The sequence below is a fragment of the Mus caroli genome, chromosome 7, assembly GCF_900094665.2.
Source record: "Mus caroli chromosome 7, CAROLI_EIJ_v1.1, whole genome shotgun sequence".
Lineage (NCBI taxonomy): Eukaryota > Metazoa > Chordata > Mammalia > Rodentia > Muridae > Mus > Mus caroli.
The window spans coordinates 116,762,044-116,780,681 of record NC_034576.1 but is presented as its reverse complement, the minus strand read 5'-3'; the positions used below and the strand labels follow the sequence as shown (position 1 = coordinate 116,780,681).

General features: G+C 36.7%; 1 protein-coding gene and 1 long non-coding RNA gene across 3 annotated transcripts in view; both read right to left on the bottom strand.

Annotated features, from left to right (window-relative positions):
• Positions 1-7,202: 7,202 nt before the first annotated feature.
• The window catches only part of Pde3b (phosphodiesterase 3B), a 122,657-nt gene continuing 111,221 nt past the window's right edge, over positions 7,203-18,638 (bottom strand). The window contains exons 12-16 of one of the 2 annotated variants that reach the window (XM_021167016.2): positions 18,018-18,217; positions 14,143-14,346; positions 12,611-12,772; positions 10,206-10,458; positions 7,203-9,107 (exon numbers count right to left, since the gene is read on the bottom strand). In XM_021167016.2, the coding sequence (XP_021022675.1) occupies positions 8,893-9,107; positions 10,206-10,458; positions 12,611-12,772; positions 14,143-14,346; positions 18,018-18,217 (1,034 nt within the window). In that variant the 3' untranslated portion in view covers positions 7,203-8,892. The remainder of the gene's footprint in view (positions 9,108-10,205; positions 10,459-12,610; positions 12,773-14,142; positions 14,347-18,017; positions 18,218-18,638) is intronic. The other variant, XM_029480048.1, reaches the window with a different exon arrangement.
• LOC115031552 overlaps positions 18,361-18,638 on the bottom strand; it is a 1,313-nt gene continuing 1,035 nt past the window's right edge. The window contains exon 3 of the long non-coding RNA XR_003837218.1: positions 18,361-18,632. This is a non-coding gene — a long non-coding RNA (uncharacterized LOC115031552). The remainder of the gene's footprint in view (positions 18,633-18,638) is intronic.

The window sequence follows — 18,638 nt, the reverse complement described above, 5'->3', positions numbered from 1 at the left end:
GAGACAGCTATATCTGGGTCCTTTCAGCAAAATCTTGCTAGTGTATGCAATGGTGTCAGCGTTTGGAAGCTGATTATGGGATGGATCCCTGGATAGAGATCTCACTAAATTTTTTATGAAGGCACTGGTATGAAATTTCCTCTTAATAATATTGCTTTGTGTCCAGAAAGTTTAGGTATGTTGTGCATTCATTTTAATTGAATTCTAGAAAGTCTTTATTTCTACCTTGACTCAGTGGTCATTGCATAGAGAGTTCAGTTTCATGAATTTGTAGGCTTTCTGTTGTTCTTGAAGGTCAGCTTTAATCCATGATGGTCTGAGAAGATTCAGGGGGCTATTTTAATTTTCTTATATCTGTTCAGACTTGCTTTGTGACCAGTTATATGGTCAATTTTGGAGAAGGTCCCGTGAGATGCTGAGACAAATGTATATTCTTTTGTATTTGGGTGGGATATTGTGTAGATATGTTAGGTCCATGTGAGTCATAATGTCTGTTAGTTCCATTATCTCTCTGTTTAGTTTGTGTCTGGATGATCTGTTAATTGGTGAGAGTTGGGTGTTGATGTCTCCCAACAGTGTGTGTGTGTGGTTAAATGTGTGGTTTATGCTTTAGTAATGTTTCTTTTATAAATGTGGGTGCCATTGCATTTGGGGCATAGATATTCAGAATGGAAATGTCATCTTGGTAGATTTTTCCTTTAATTAGTATGAAGTATCTTTCATCTCTTTTTATTAATTTTGGTTGGAAGTCTATTTTATTAGATATTAGAATGGCTACTCTAGCTTGCGTCTTGTGTCCATTTGCTTGGAAAATCTTTTTCCAGCCCTTACTCTGAGGTAATGCCTATCTTTGATGTTGAGGTATCTTTCTTGAATGCAGCTGAATGATGGATCCTGTTTGCTCATCCATTCTGATTGTCTTTTTATTGGGGAATTGGATTCATTGATGTTGAGAGATATTAAAGACCAATGATTATTATTAGTTCTTGCTTTTAATGTTGATGGTAGAGTATCATTTGGTTTTGCTGGTGTAAATTTATTTCCTGTTTTCTTGGGTGCAGTTAAAGCTTGGAGTTTTCTTTCTAGTATTTTCTGAAGGGCTGGATTTGTGGACAGTGTTTAGTTTTGTCATGAATATATATTGTTTTCTCCCTCTATGCTGATTGAAAGTTTTGCTGTGAATAGTATAGTAGTCAGGGCTGTCATCTGTGATCTCAGAGAGACTGCAATGCATCTGTCCAGGCTCTGCTGGTGTGTTGAGTATAGTTCTAATAGGTCTGCATTTATATATGTTACTTGGATCTTTTCCACTTGCAGCTTTTAATATTCTTTGTTCTGTACATTTAGTGTTTTTATTATTTGTCAGGGGGATTTTTTTTTCTTTTTTGGTTCAATCTATTTGGTGTTCTACAAGCTTCTTGTATTTATAGGCATCTCTTTAAATTTTCTTCTATGATTTTGTTAAATATATTTTCTGGGCCTTTGAGCTGGAAAATCTATTTCTATTCCTATTATTCTTAGGTTTGGTGCCTTCAGAGTGTCCCAAATTTCCTGGATGTTTTGTCTCAAAACCTTTTTAGATTTAACATTTTCCATGACCAAATTATTAATAATCTATCATATCTTCTATACCTGAGATTTTATTCCATCTTCTGTATTCTGTTGGTGATGTTTGTGCTTGTAGTTTGTTTTCTTACCTAGATTTTTCCATCTCTAGGTTTCCCTCAGTTTGTGTTTTCTTTATTGTTTCTATTTCCATTTTCAGGTGTTGAACAGTTCTGTTCACTTTCTTCACCTATTTGATTGTATTTTCCTGTATTTCTCTAAGGAATTTATTCATTTCTTCTTTAATGGTCTCTGTCATGTTCATAAGATGAGAATTAAGATCATTATGCTTCTCAGGTATGTTAGGATACTCAGGGTTTGCTGTAGTAGGATAGCTAGGCTCTGGTAATGCCATGTTTCCCTGACTCTCATTCTTACACTGGCATTTAGTCATCTAGCTTTTGTAGTTATTATGAGTGTAGATTTCTGAGTTTATCTTTGTTGGATGGGTGTTTTTTTTTTCTTTTTAATGTATTACACCCCCGCCCCCCGCCCCGTTTCTGTTCCCTTTTTGTCTTCTGGACTGAGTGGCCTGGGATTATGGTGACTAGTGCATCTTCAGGTCCAGTAGGGTGTCTCCTTTGAGGTTTTTCTGGTCTGTGTGGACTCTGAAGTTTTGGGTGGTATCAGAGTGGCCTCTGGGAAAGCAGGCAGAATTGTGGGCCAGAAAATAGGGGGAGGGGGGCCACGATGCAGTTTATGGCTATTAGGTGTGCAGGCAGACTATTGGGGAGGAGGGGTCTCACCTGGTTGTCCATGGTATTGTCAGGTCTCCAGAAATTGTTGTTGTTGGCTAAGTGGTTTTGAGACAGGACAGAAAGGAACATACATACAGACATGGGAAGTAAAAGAGCTCCTCATGCAGTCTGGTTGAAGCCTATTGCCAGGAGAATCAAGAATTCCAGAACAATTAACATTCACTGCAAAAGTTGCCAACACAGACAGACATTTTAGTATATATTGAATTTTGTTAAAGGGTTTTTTTTTTTTTTGCTTTGTTTTTATTTTAATGTGTGGGAGTGTGTTCATGTGCCCAGGAGGCCAGAAGGGGGTACCAGAAATCCTGGAACTGGAGTTATAGGTAGTTGTGAACTGCTCAATGTTGGCATTGGGAACTGAAGTCAGGTCTTCACCAAGAGCAGAACAAGCTCTTAATTGCTGAGTCATCTCTTCTTCAGAGCCAATATAGGGATTTTTAAAATAAGAAGGTTCAAATAGCAATGAATCATTTTTAAGGTGTAAGTGTATAAGACATTTTCAGTTCCTAGCTATAAAATTACTTTCCTGGGAATATCACAAGAAATTCTATTTATAATAAAGGACATGTCTTAAACACTGTGTAACCCTTGCAAGCCCTGGTTTTATTTTATCAGATGCTAATTCCACTGAAAGCACCTCTAGTGCCACCTTATAATTTCATTTGTTTTAAAAAAATAAACCTACAGGGAAGGAAAACGTTTCTTAACAATACTTGAGATGTAATGTGAAAGCAACCAAACTAGTATTTATGACTACTGCTAAGATACTTAGGTTCAGTCTTCCTTAGGAAGCCCACTCACACTTGGGTATCTTATATTTTCCCTGAGTTACGTGCCTTTCAATTAACCCCTATGCTTAAATCATTTATAAAATCTCTTTAATAAACCCCAACCCTGCTTCATACTGGCTCATCCTGAAATTCTTTTCTGTAGCAAAACTAAGGATGTGGATTTTTTTAAATTTCAATTTTTTTCTTTTATTGTGCATTTTCAAATGAGTTATTGAAAATACCTCAGCATTATTGACCTACCAGGTTCTCCAAAAGGAAATATTTTATTAGATATTTTTTCATTTACATTTCAAATGCAATCCCCTTTCCTAGTTTCCTCTCCAAAAATCCCCTATACCCTCCCCCTCCTCCTGTTCCCCAACCCACCCACTCCTGCTTCCTGGCCCTGGCATTCCCCCATACTTGGGCATAGAATCTTCGAAAGACCAAGGGCCTCTCCTCCAATTGATGGCCAACTAGGCCAGGATGTGGTTTTACTTTAGTGGAGGTACTTCATGGAGGAGGAAGTTCTCAGACAGGATGTGGTTTTACTTTAGTGGAGGTACTTGATGGAGGAGGAAGTTCTCAGACAGGGTGTGGTTTTACTTTAGTGGAGGTACTTCATGGAGGAGGAAGTTCTCAGACAGCTGGTGGCTGTTCTGGGCCATGTCTCTTACTATACTGCCATGAAGACCACAGAAGTGCAAGAGAGAATGTTGTCAAAGATGAACAACCACCACTTCAGTACACTCTGTTAAAATATGTAAAACACTGGCCAGGCAGTGGTGGTGCACGCCTTTAATCCTAGCACTTGGGAGGTAGAGTTTGAGGCCAGCCTGGTCTACAGAGTGTCAGGAAAGCCATGACTACATAGAAAAACCCTGTCTCAAAAAAAAAAAAAAAAGAAAGAAAGAAAAAGAAACAAACAAAAGTAAAACACACAGTAACATTTCTCCTAGAGTAGCTCTAAGATGGGAAAGTATTTATTTAGTCTATCATAGCACCACCTTTGTTTCCTTTCCAAAATGTTTTAACCTGTGGTATTCTGGCATGTTTCCCATCACACCAATTAAACTCTTTTTGCAACAGAGTTATATTATTCTTATTAAAATCAAAACATTTTCATATTATTATGATTTCATTCTTCGGGCAGCATGTAACATACATTCCTGACCGTGTCTTTAAAATATTGAGACATGGTATCACACTGCAACACTGTAGTCCAGGCTTCTTTTTTTACATTTGTGTGTGTGTGTGTGTGCACACACACATAGAGATAAGAAGACAAGTTGTGAGAGTTCTCTCCTTCCACTGTGTGGGTTCTGGGGATCAGGGTCAGTTCCTCAGGTTTAGTGATAAGCATTCTTACCTGCTGATCCATCTCATCAGCCCTAATGCACCTAACCCTCAAGAGACTGGAAGCCCCAGGGAGTTTAGAGGTCTGATGTGGTGAGGATGGGGGTGGGGACATTCTCATGGAGAGGAGGTGTGAGATGTGGAACAAACAGTTGGAGGGTGGACCAGGAGGGGAATAAAATCTGGAGTGAAACAAAAAAAGAAATTAAGAAAAAATAAAAATTAAAAGAAAAAAAGAAAAGGAAGAGAGAGAGAAGGAAGGCGGGAAGGAGGGAGGGAAGGAGGGAAGAAGGGAGGAAGGAAGGAAGGAAAAGGAGAGAGAGAGAGAGAAAAGAGAGAGGTAGATAGATCCATTTACTTGGACTTCTAATTTTGCTCTTCTCTCTCTTACCACCAGTCTCTCTTAGAAGTCTCCTCCACCTAGTTGCTTCACTTCTGACCAAGCTCTATTACTCTCCGTATTTTCTGAGTCCACCTTGTAGTCTTCATTTTCAAGTGAACCAGACATTACCCCATCTCTCTCTTCTGAACGCAACTAGATTGGACTACACCAGAATGTAACACAGCCTTCAGCTCCAATCTGAATTCATCTGTTTACCTTCAATTATATCCAAAATCTCCTCCTCTCTCAGCCTCAGACATTGAGTTTCCAAATGAGAATTCTGTTACTCTCCTTGCTACAAAATCCAATTAGTCACCAGGGAAATTGATTCTGTATCCTAAATCTTAAAGCCATTTTTCTTTCAGCCTATATATCCCTGCAACCTGTCTAGCCAAAAATCACAAGGTTTCCCTGTCTCTAAATCTTGGTTCTTTGACTGTCAAAAACAAAAATTAGAACTATCAAAAGAAAAAAATTATAATAAATTCAGTTATAGATCTTATAAGATTTTTATCTACCAAGTATAAATCAGGGCACTATCAAGCCTACAAAATATTGAAAGACCTTTCCTACCAGACTATAGTAGACCGGCAAGTTTTTGTAAGGTGGAAATGAGGAAAGAACACCTGACAAAGCACAAGGGTTAGCTTTTTGTTTTGTTCTAGGTGAACACAAGAGACTTCCTTATTGTGCTCAAGACACTCAGATAGACTGAAATCTGTTTTTCAGCAAAACAAATGTTGGGATTCTAATTCTCTTGCCGTTTCAGTCTGATTATAGGGCATTTACCAAAAGTAACTCCATGGGGCCAAAGGCAGAAGCTCAATCCAAACAATGGCCTCCCACTTTTTTTTGTTTTGTTTTGTTTTGTTTTGTTTTTGTTTTTTGAGACAGGGTTTCTATGTATAGCCCTGCCTGGCTGTCCTGGAACTCACTCTGTAGACCAGGCTGGCCTCGAACTCAGAAATATGCCTGTCTCTGCCTCCCAAGTGCTGGGATTAAAGGCGTGCACCACCACCGCCCAGCCCACAATTTTTTAACAATTCAAAGTAGTGTTAATGACCCTCATATAAAGAATTAACCATCTCACTCAGGTCAAAATCCTTCAGATCCTACTTCCTTAGGAGCAGAATTTAAATGGCATACCATACTACAGAAGGACATCATCAACCACCGTCCCTCCTCATTAGTCAGTCCCTCTTCTTACACTCTATCTTCCTGTAAGCCTATAAAACTCTTGGCTTCTCCAATGTGGAAATGGTTTCTCCTATTCTGAGCCAATTTGTATTGTTTCTTATTGTTTCTCTCTTACTCCAGTCATATCAAACCTAACTGAATTCTTCTGCACTCAGTGTAAAATGTTCCTTTCTCCTGAGAAGTTCTCCATCCGTGTACTACCTATCCCACAGACCCTTCAAAGCTGTTCATAGTGGATGAGCAACTATAATAAAGGAACCAATTAGTTCTACTCATCTCTTTTGTAAAGTTTGTTTCTATCAGTTGTAATACAGGGAGAGTGAGAATTTTTGATTACTTAAGTAATGCCAGACTCTTACAAAAATAAGCAAGACAGGCCAACAGCACAAAAGGAAAGAAGAGTGACAGGGGAAAAGCTTTCAATCAAATAACAACAACCACAAAAAATAGATTTCCACAGAGGAGAAAAATTGTGTCAGCACAGATCTTTACAGTGTTATATATATGTATAATACCAAAGAATTACAATAGCAGATGTCTGATAAAATCCTATTAAAATTAATATGATTCTACAGCAAACAAAATAAAAACTATAATATGAGCTAGAAGCTGATGTGGTTGAGTATTCACAAAGCAGGCTAATGGCATTCAATTCTATATTCACACCACAGAAAGATTTATAAGGTTTATGAAAATTCCTCACATAGGACTCCACCTAACAAAAGTATGTATATATTTAATATATTCTCATACTCATGACTTGCAATCATGACATTTACATTTTTTGAATAGATTATTTTAATAATTTTAATTTCTTTGGGATGATTCCATTTACTAAACAAGGGTTAAATAATTTAAGGATTACTTTCAAATGAGCTCCCAGTAACATGTTTAGAAGAAAAATGTTCTTCTTTCAAGAAGACGGAATTTAAAAATAAATTATTCCAATATGAACTTTAACATAACAGTTTAGAGACTTGATTCTGATAATATATGCCTATACATTTATGAACTTAAACACACTTATATATTGTTTTCTGTTGGAAAGAAAGTAACAGAATAAATATATCTGCATAGAATATAAAACATATTTTAGAGAAATTTACACACTGGATTATATAAATGCAAGTTCAATAGATTATCAGTTAAAATTTTATTACTTAGTAATATATGGTGGGACCAGTTTACAAATGATGTAGTTGTGGTAGCAAAAGTGACAGGAAGGAACTCAGCACTCAACATGTTTAATAAATAAAGTGTAGTGATTCATTAAATATGGTACCTACAGGATCAAAAATACCAGTACTCCAATAAATCTTTAACTGTGGCCTTGTAGACAACCCAAATATCTTAGGTAGGTAAGAAATTCCAGCATCACACTATATAGGAAATACTGTGGAAACTGACAGTTAACTGTGCACAAAGTTCAATGGTTCCAAAATAATGTATAAAGGATAATAAGAAACCAGTTTACCATTTTGGTATCATTTTGGTTGCTTTGTATAACTTCAATAATTTCTCACAACTAGGGCACATAGCCGCACTCTAATGAGATTATATAAACATAAATGTATCCTGTTTTCTTAGTAAATTATTTATTTATAAGCATTTATGGAATTATTTATTGAACTATTCATAGCATATTTATTTTATAGCAATTTATTAAAAATTAATATGCATTCCCATTATGTACTTTACTTCAAAATTCAGTCTGTGGGGCTGTAGTATTACTAAATAGTGATGTGTCATCTCTGCCATGTACTCTTGAAGCAGAAAGATATTAACAATAAAAAATGTCAATTTTACTAGACACCTAAGACATATATCTAAAGATAACTAATTATTTAGGCAATATCTTCGATGGGATTGGTTTCATTTGATTTTCCATTAAGGCAAAAGATGGCCATCTCCTTTTTCTTGACTCTAATTAAAATAAAATGGTGCTCATTTCATAAAAGGTAACATCAATATTAGGACGATGTTTTTTCTCTGGCAAATTTATGCAATGTTTATAATAATTGTTTAAAATTACTTATCCTGAGAAAGAATAAAAATAAGAACAGATTTGAATAAAGAATAAAGCTCCTTCATTGTTATATACTTTTAAAATTCAACCATGGAACAAAATCAGTAAGAACAGAATTCAGACCTCTGATGTCCACAGCAAACCTGAATACTTTAGGCAGAAATAAAACAAGTAAGTAGATTATACACAACAATAAAAAGCATCAGAAATTGATGCATCTGGGTTTTGTTAAGTATAACAAAGGTCCTCAGTCCTTCATCGATGAAGCCAGGAGAACCACACTGAACAGTGTACTGCCACGAGCAGAAATCACTCAGAAAGGCCACAATGAATTCATTTTTGTATTAAGCATAGAGGTTTGTTTCTTGCACCATCCCACCCCCAAACAAAGACATAAAAGATATATTTGGAAATACAAGATGAATCCTGTTTTCATAAAAGAAATATGGTTACTTCGAAAACCGAAGTCACTTGACTTTTCAGTTTTAGCCTTCCCTCCCTCATCATGAGAAATAAGAGCTCACTACCCAGCAAAGCAGCATTATGACACACTATTTACACACCAGTGAAGGTTTTGAGGAAGGCTTTGCAGCATGAGTCAACTGCAGCAAGCTCTAAGAATCAGTTTCTAGTTTGTAATGAAAGTGCTTAGGAGTGAGAACTGCCAGGGTAGCAAGGATCCTCTCACAGTATTAAGGCGTGTCCACATGGGAATGGTCAGTTGAGAATCAGTACAGTGAGCATTAGGTAATGACCCTGGGAACAGCACCCCAGGCTTCTTCAGCATGAGTTCTCTTCTCATTCAAACATTTGTTCTTCCTCTTCATCTGCCTCTTCAATAACCTGAATCTCATCTGCCTGAGGTAAGGAGGCATTATCCACCTGCAGTTTGTTCCCCTCAGCTTTACATTTTTCTTCTTCTTCTATGATTTCCTTCCATATCTTGTGGTTTTCAGTGAGGTGGTGCATTAGTTGGCAAAATATTCGCCGCCTGCCTTTCCTTCTTTGTGGTTCTGTGAAATTTAAAACAAACATTTACACCAAAGCAAATAAAACCCAATCGCCCATTCAATTAATGCCTAAGTACCCACTCTAGTCTAGTTACATAAGCTCTAAGGTTATAAATGTGTTGTCCACACTATGGAAATCACATCCTAAACAGAACAAAGCTCTGAGTGACAGGGGTAGTCCTGGATAGAAACAAAATAGAGATTAGGTAAAGAGAATACCTGGTTGGAAGAGAAGCTCAAATTTTTAAGGTGAAAATCATAATAATCTAAAGTTAGAAGTCAGTTTGTAATGTCTGAATGTAGTAAATTAAATGTAATTACCAGTATTCTGGGGAACATTATTTTGAAAAGTCAGTCAACTGACCCCAATTTGGCTTAAGATTGTTCTCCACCTTGCTAACCCAAAATACAAGGCATGTGTGTCAGAAGTGGTAGAGGTACTTATACAAGTAGAGCCCGCTGAAGAACACTGGTGGAGGACAGTATCAAGAGAGGTTCCTCCAGTAAATAAAAATGAAATTCCCATTGTATTATAGTTCTGATTCTTAGTAATCGTAGAAAAAAAGTGTCTAGCTAGGTATAGTTTAAATCTTACTTTAAAATAAAGAGGGCATTTCATTAATAGTTTCAAAGACAAGATTTAATTTTCCACTTTATTTCATTGTTTTATTCAGAAAATTATGTTGCTATATAACTCAATATTAAAACCTTGGTTCTTCTCTCAGAGCCAAGGGCCCTATTCTCCTTTCTCCCCACTGTCTTGGTTTCTTTCCTGAGTCCATGTGAGACTGCTGGAAAGTTGTGCTCCCCAGCTGTTTTGATGTTTGAAGAGGGTGAGATGAGGAGTCTTAACTGCTAGGGCTCACTTCAAAGATGTTCAGATGGGCATTCGCTGGAGGACAGCATCTTGGAAAATGCTCCTTTTGTTAAATAAAGTCTCCACTGTACTACAGAAGTAACACAGCTCCAGCACACAGCAGTTATTCTAAACCTGACTGTTAGGAGTTACTCAACACATCTGTACCTAAGATGTAAAAATCTAAATCCAAATTAAGTGAACATTTGTAATTAGTAGCAATAAACAAAACATAGTTTCCTTACTAGGATTTAGATTGTCTTCTGTTTCTTCATCATCCGAATCTAATTCTTCACCATCATCATCATCATCACTTTCTGTATCATCACCCTCTTCTGCTTCTATCCACTGACCTGGCAGCAAGCCAGCAGCATCATAGGAGTTGCACAGGGGGCCCACAATGTGGGTGATGAAAGATTCCTGGAGCCTTGCTAGCTGAGGAGAAGAGCGGTCCATGAAGGGACTGATAGGGAGACCCAGGGTTGCTTCTTCATCTCCCTGAGAATTTCAGAAAGAAAAATGCACTTATAGCTGCTGAAAAGATAACTGTTTAGGTTTACTGTTAGTATTATCTTGAGGGTTTTTTCCCTTTTATTTATTTTTCGTATTTTGAGAAAAGAACCTCTACATAGGCTTGGCTACCAAGGAACTCACTCTGTAGACCAGATGGCCTTGAATTCACAGGCATCCACCTGTCTCTGCCTCCTGAATCCTGGGATTAAAGGTATGTGCCACCACACCTGGTATCTTGAGATTTTTAAAAACACAGTCTACATCAATATAGTCTTTCCTCAAAACATTACTGACTCAGTGTTACTGTTAGGCTGGAGTGCAGCTGGGTGGACACATGTCAGCTGCTGTTCCTGAGACCTGCATCCGCTACCAGCAGAGGGGGAAAAGTCACTCTGTCTTTTCTTCATTTGAGAAATCTTAAAAATGTATTCTCATATTCTGTCTATATGAAGTTGATATTTACTGACCAGAGGAAAAAATATATATATTAAGGTAAATAGTAATAATTTTACTCTCAATCTGCAATATTCCATAATGTCAACATTAATGATTTATAATTAATAAATGCTAAATTATTTGATTTGGGGTAATAAATGAAGCCTTAATTTAAGGTAACATGTAATTTGTATATCTCTATTCTAATTCTCAATGATAACAGGTTACACAGTGTGGTATTTTGTAACTTCCAAGGGTGTGTCGAAGAAAATGTACCTTTACAATATAACATGGAGTAAATATGCATGATCCAACAAGCTCCACTTCACTACTCCTACTTTCTAAGACAGGAATTTTAACTGTGAACATTTTGATAATGCATGGCTATTAGAGCCAAGGATTCCAAAGGAATATAGTATAGTGGGTGGTATTTGATATTTTAAAGATACTGAAATTTGTTTTGTAGGATAGTCAGATTTCTTTAACATTATGGGGAACCACCCTCTCAAAATGGTACAGACTGCAAATGGGTAAGAATCTTTTACAGCCAAGGTTTATAAGATATAAAAGAATAGCATGTTTATAATTCATCTTAGAAAACTACTTAGAACTTCTGAACTCACGTCTATCCTTTATTATTTTCTGTCAGGACTTCTACTCCCATAGATGCTTCTAATGCAAGGACAGTCTTTCTTTAACAAACTTGAAAATGTCTTTTGATGATTATGTTCTGAGAATACCATAAAATCCCTTAAAAGCTATTTCATTTGGTCCTTCCCCACTTCCTACCAGAAGGCATCAACGGAGAAAAGCTGAACTTCAGTATCTTTACTGAAGTGTTTAAGGACTCTCTCCAGTAGCTTCCTATCTGGACTGTCTCATTTCGGGGGTTACAGAACCTTCAATGTCTCTTACTCTCGGATATGAGTCTGCAGTCATCGAATTGCTGGCCATTGGGAGATTGACCATGCTCCAAAGAGAATACTGGCAACACAGATTACACTTGGTGGGGTTTCTGTTTTTTGTTGTTGTTGTTTGGTTTGTTTGGGGGCAAAAGGGTAGGAGGGTGGGCCTGGGAGGAATTTCAAGAAGCAAGTGTGATAGGGTGCATTGTATGAAATTCTCAAATATGTAACAAAAATATTCTGTTGCAGAAAACCCTACTTCGTTTGGAAATCAACTGTTTTAAGGTATAGATTCTCTTGGGGACCAGAGTCTATCCTTATCTATTCAGCCAAAAGTTTAATCAACTCATTTCAGACAGGTAATAAGCTATGTATTCTGGTTTGCTACTTTAACTGTTACCAATAGTGGTTAGAGAGATGGTTCAGTGTGGCTAAAAGCACTGGCTGTTCTTTCAGAGGACCCGAGTTCAATTCACAGAACCCACATGGCAGCTTACAACCACCTGTAGTTCCAGTTCCAGTGGATATAAAGCCCTCGTCTAACCATTACAAGCACCAGGCCACACATGGTGCACAGATAAACACATGCAGGCAAAACATCCATATTCATAAAATAAAATTTAAAAAAATATTAGCAGCAAACTTAGAACTGAGAAAATACTAAAAGCTATGGTCCACACAACTCTGAGCCCCTTTCAGGGCAACTCTTTCACTTCCTGTAGCAATTCAAGCCCCCAAAGGTGCTCTCTTCATATGGCAGCTCTTCGAAATCCCAACAATCTCATGTTTCATCTTACCTGCTCATAAAATTCATTCACAATGCCTTCTGTCCACCTCAAATGTAGATCCCGATCTTTTGCTGGGCCATTGATATCTGCTAATTTGATGCACACCTGGCAGACCAGGAGGCGATCGTTTTCACTGCTCCATTCTATACCGTTACTATTTACATCATTGGCCTATTTTGGACAAACAGAATTGTTTTAGGTTCTGAGGATACAGAGTTTCTCATATTTGTTTGTTCTTATCAATTGCCTTCAAATTGTTTTCTTTCCAGAGGACAGGAAAAAGTATCAGTAAATGCTTCCTTAAAATCAGAGTATAATATAAATATGCACCTATGTGGTAAAATGTCCTACTGAAATAGTAGTAAGATTATCTTTCAAAGGCAACATAGCTTTTTATTTAAAAAAAAAGCCAACTTTGGTTTCACTATTTGTAATTATCACAGAGAATAATAATATATGTATGTGAATATAAAAATTTAATATATATTGAATATATACATATATGAATCTATAAATCATAAGAATTGTAACAATTTCTACCTAAAAGAAAGGGCATGTAAAAGAGCTAAGGGAAAAAAATCTGTTCTAGCAGCAACAGGTGGTAATTCAGTTCAGAGACACAAGTCTTAGAAGCTCAACTCATGGTCTAAATCTGAACTCATAAAGTTATTAACTTAGCATTTAACCTATTCAAGTCCATTTCTTTCTCTATAAAGAATTGGTGGTAATCTTGTCATACACCTCCATAAAGATAAATAAACAGTGCCTGGTCGATAATAAAGGCTAATATGTAAATATTAATTAGCATTATTGAAGCAAGTGAAATTATCATTATTAGCTGGGCACATTTAGTATACTTTTTATTTCCTCTTTGAGAAATCAGCACTTCCTGTTATCCAAAAATAAAGATGCAGCATATAATTCTTTCAAGAAAGAAAAGCAATGATCCTCCATGTTTTCTTCTCCATGGGACACAATGCCATTATCACTGTTGTCAGAGCAGATTAGTGATTCAGACTCCACAGTGAATATGAATTCTCTAAGGGGAAGGGCCCTGAGCTGATCTTCCCCTTTCCACAGCACAGTGAGTAAATAAATAGGCATTTTTAATAGATATTTTGGGGATAAGGAATGACTTGTCAAACAGAAGAAAAGAGACACTGCTCTTCTGCTAGTTTAGCAGCACAAAGGTGTGGCAATATAGACGGACATCTTAGAAATACAACTCTCATTTCATAAAATGTCTCACTGGCACTAAGTAACTCAAAATCTGCTGTAAATACTTTGCATATAATTATTTGGTTTGTTACTATTTGAAAAAATAAAATTCATGTATTTATCAAAAGAAAGCATAGCAAGCAACAGTATTTTAAGACATATTGACATAATAATATTTATTTAAACTAGTACAATAGTATCATTTAATATCAGCTATTTATTCTTACATCATGTGTAATGTTAGCATTAAAACTCATTTTTCACCTATAGCACTAACAACATATTCCCCTTTTTAAAATCAGGCACTACTTTACATAACAAACCTTGGCATTGAATTCTGCAAGGAAATCAAAATGTTTTTTGAGATCTGTAGCAAGGATTGCTTCTATAACTAAAAATCGAAAACGCTTGAATTCCATGTGATCAAGGTTAAGGAGGAAGTTGTATTCTGGGCGAGAAAGATACAGATTCCAAGCTGATGCAGCATGATGATTCTCTAGAACAGATCTGTCATTGTATAAAACTGCCTGAAAAGAAGAAAGAGAAATGAGACATGCATCTCACACAGGAGCTTTAATCACTCACAGTCACAAACAGTGAATACCTACTACAAAATGAGACATATTACCAGGATTTTAATATTTATGATGAAAGGTTGTTAAGATTTTAAATACATAGACCAAAGTGCAAAGAAGCTAAGGATACCTTTCCTCTGATGTGCATATCTAAAATTAAATATTTGTCCTCAAATACTCTGCAATACCATGATGGATGCCTCTCAAGTGATATAAAAGTGGTATTTTTGAAGTAAACATTCAAGTTGTAAAGCTTATAATAAAAAACTCATTGGGATACAGAACAGGGTTAGGGTACAGCTCTGTTCTGCAGCAGCATAGAGTTAACTAAAGAAGAAATGATGCCCGAGTAAGGTAAGCCAGAGACCTATGTCTCTGAGGACGTAGTCTATATTCCCATCCTGGCACAGTGCCTGAGTAGTAAGAGATAAATAAGCATGTAACAGGTACCATCACAAATCTCCTGGATTCAACAGTAGGAGCTCGCTCGTCTCTACCTCATACTAGTGCAACACCCTGAGGGGCATTTAGAACAAGCAGAGTATAAAACTTCTAAAGCTTCTACCAGCTCTAAAAACTAAACACTTTCAAAATTACTAAAGAAGTACTAACTAATTTTTTAAAAAATCCATGTCAAGTTGTGTCAAAGGGTGGGGATTAAAAAGCAGAAACAAAGGCCTGGTCCTTACTACCTAACGGGAAAGGAAGACAGATAACCAGAGGGAGTGGTGTCAGGAGAAATACACGTGAGCTTGCTTCCTATACCCGTTATCTGAAACTTAGAGCCTAGATGTGAGCATGCCTGCATACCATCCTTAGATCATTTCATACAACCGAGTGATTTAAGCTATTGTGAGCCACATAAAACCTTCTCACCAACCCTAAGATAATTTCTAATCATCATAAGTCCCCCCCACCACCACCAAAAGGCTTTACTCCAAAGACTCCGTGAGGGGACAATTTATATTTAACAGTGTTGACAAATTCATGCTTAATTTAATGATGACTGATAAGTTATCAAAATAACTCCACCATATCAGATAGTAACAAAACTCCCAGATCATTAAAAATGGGCCAGTGAAATGGCACTGCAGGTACAGATGTTTTTTACATAAGCCTCATGACCTAGTTCAATCCCTGGAACTTGCATAAAGTTTTAGTATAAAAATGAGCCCCTGAAATTTGATTTCCCCTGCCATACACACAGTAATATTTTTTTTGTCCTTTGAAATTACTAAAGAGAAATAAAATTGAAGGAAAAATCAGAATCAATATCAGCATCTATATATAATCCTCCTACTAGAAACTTCAAATACACAGGAAAAAATAAGAACAGGTTGTGGCAAGCCTAAGTCACCTGTCATGTTGTAAACAGCTTTCCTCTGGTGTTACACTCAGTGCGGAGTCTGTGAATGGGGCTGGATAGAGGTCTGTTCCCTAGATGAGTGCCACCTACTACATTTCTATATTGACAACTATTTTGTCTGGAGTACTGATGCCCATACTAGTAACTCCTTCTCTCCAGGCAGCTTCCTCCAGTATTTTTAGAGAAGAATCTTCTGCCTGAAGGTAAATGAAGGACTTAAGGACTGGGTATGCCTTTGAAAAGGATTGTTGGATGCCAGGTCTTGTCTTTTTCACATGCTAATTTCCTTAACACAGGAGTTACACACTCTTCACCATGAGTTATATCCACACAGGCCCAAAAGCAATGTGACCCACTGACCTTGTAAATGGAAATTTCTAAAATGATGAGCCAAAATAAACCATTCCTTTTAAAATGATGATTGCTTTAGGTATTTTAACAGAGTAACAATTTTTTTTTAGAAAGAACTATTCTTTTTATATGTTGTCTCTTTTTACCCTTAATATCACAATTTTTTGTTCTAGTGGAAAGCTTTGAGTATGTTTTGGTGTGTTATACATGCTTATTAATGTGGTTGGGTAAACATGTGCCTGCAAATGCATGTGAAAGCCTCAAGTTGTTAGCGTCTCTTCTTGATCACTTTCTACCTGTATTTTTGTTGACAGTCCCTCAGTGAATGCTCTGAAGCTCACTGTCTGGACAGACTAGTTAGTCATTGAACTTTCAGGTATGCCCCACTAGCCCTCCTTTCCCCATTCTGGGGTTCAAAAACATGGCCTTTGTCTGGCTTCTTAACATGAGTTCTGGGGATCTTAATTTAGTTCCTCATGCTTATAAGAGGTTAGCCCTATCCCAGCCCTAGAGGTATAAGCTTCTATCTTCATTCACACACCTCAGGAACAAGTGGGCAACCAGAAATTAAATACAAACCTCCTGGTATCAGATCTAGTGCTTTTTCCAAAGAATTGTGATTTGCCAATAAGTCAATCAAAGTGATGAGGAGGTTAGACTGTCCTCTGAATTTGTAGAATGATACTACAGATATGTAACCTGGGGCAGGTAGTCTCTCTCTCTCTCTCTCTCTCTCTCTCTCTCTCTCTCTCTCTCTCTCTCTCNGTGTGTGTGTGTGTGTGTGTGTGTGTGTGTGTGTATGTGTGTCTTTGTCTCTCTAACACACACTTTATCTTCTGTATTTTTAACAGTTGACATGATTGAACAAGACAGATAAAAAGGGGAACAGAAAATGGCTACAAATGATAAATGGAACTAAATTTAAGACAGAATACTAAAAGTGAAGACAGATGAATTCATCACAAATAATAATATTGGTTACTGTTTATGATGTTGGTTACTGGTTATATGTTGGTTAGAAACATATATACAACATTGCAGCAATCAACAACACAAATACCTCAAACCACATTAAATTCTTCTAAAAATCATGTTTAGTTCCAAGTTCTCATGTTTAAAGTTATGGCAGTTACAGTATTCATGTTGGGAATTCATAGTACTTTATTTAGACTGTGATCTGACCCTCAAAGAGTTTGGTACTTGATCAGCTATATTCCCTCCTTATAAAATACTATACCAAAATAAATTGTTGTCTATCTTCTTATTACATTTGTATTTACTTATTTATTTATGTGAGATGAGGATACATCTGCATGCCATAGCACATGTGTGGAGGTCTGAGGATAGCTTGTGGTAACTGGTTCTCTCTTTCTATCAAGTCAGCCCCAGAGATTAAACTCGGGTTGTCATGCTTGGAGGGAGGTACTTTTAACTGGTAAGGCATCTCATCACCCCTCCCCCCAAAATTGTTAGTACACTAATATGTTCATAGCTAAGGAACAGAAGGTAAAGATATTAAGATAAATCATAGGAGAAAAATGGAAAGAACAAACCATTAAGGCTCTCCGTAGCTATTACAACTTTTAGCCACACTATGGACCCAATCAGAAAGAACAATGATCCAACCCAGAGCTTTATCAATTTGTTAGAAGACAAAAATATTTCAATCATGATATAGAATTCATGAAACATGGAGTTATTTTATAAACTATTATTTTTTATAGCTGAAGAAACTAATTTTTCAAAATTCTGTTAGCATTCATCATCATGTGTTTTCACCAATTAATTATAATGAAGAGTTTACTGAAAACATGACCCACAAGAAAGACAGATTATAGAGTGATATGCAATGGGTTATAAAAATTTTTTGGAACTATTCTTAAGCTTCTGAAAAATTCTTTCCTACCTGAGGTGCATTTGTAGCCACTAGAAACGCGTTTGTTCTTCCTGGGTGATCGTAATCGTGCATGGCAGCTGCCACATACAAAGCCATCAATTCTAATGCAGGGATGTTTGAAGATAGGCAGCCATAACTCATATCTGGAATACAGCAACTCTTCGAAGAAATGTAAGCAATCTGTCCAGAACTAAGTCTACCATCTGCGTCTGTGTGGCAATAAATAGTAAACAAACATTACCATATAACTTCCTGCCAATTATGCTAAGGATGGAATTTCTCATAAGTAGTATCAGTATTAATTTATTGAAATTAAATAGACTCAAAGGACTTAATATACTTTCCCATTATTTATCTTGCAGGACATTAGAGAATTCTGACACTAGATTGATGCTTTCTTGCTCGGACTAATAAATACCCAAAAACCCTAAGTTTATAATTTTCTAAACATTTGTTCTTAAGGGCTAAACATAGTAGTCATACAAAATACTAGCACCAAGAAGAGGAAGTAGACAAAGTCCTGCCCATAACCAGGAAGCTACCTGTGAAGTAGACAAAGTCCTGCCCATAACCAGGAAGCTACCTGTGAAGTAGACAAAGTCCTGCCCATAACCAGGAAGCTACCTGTGA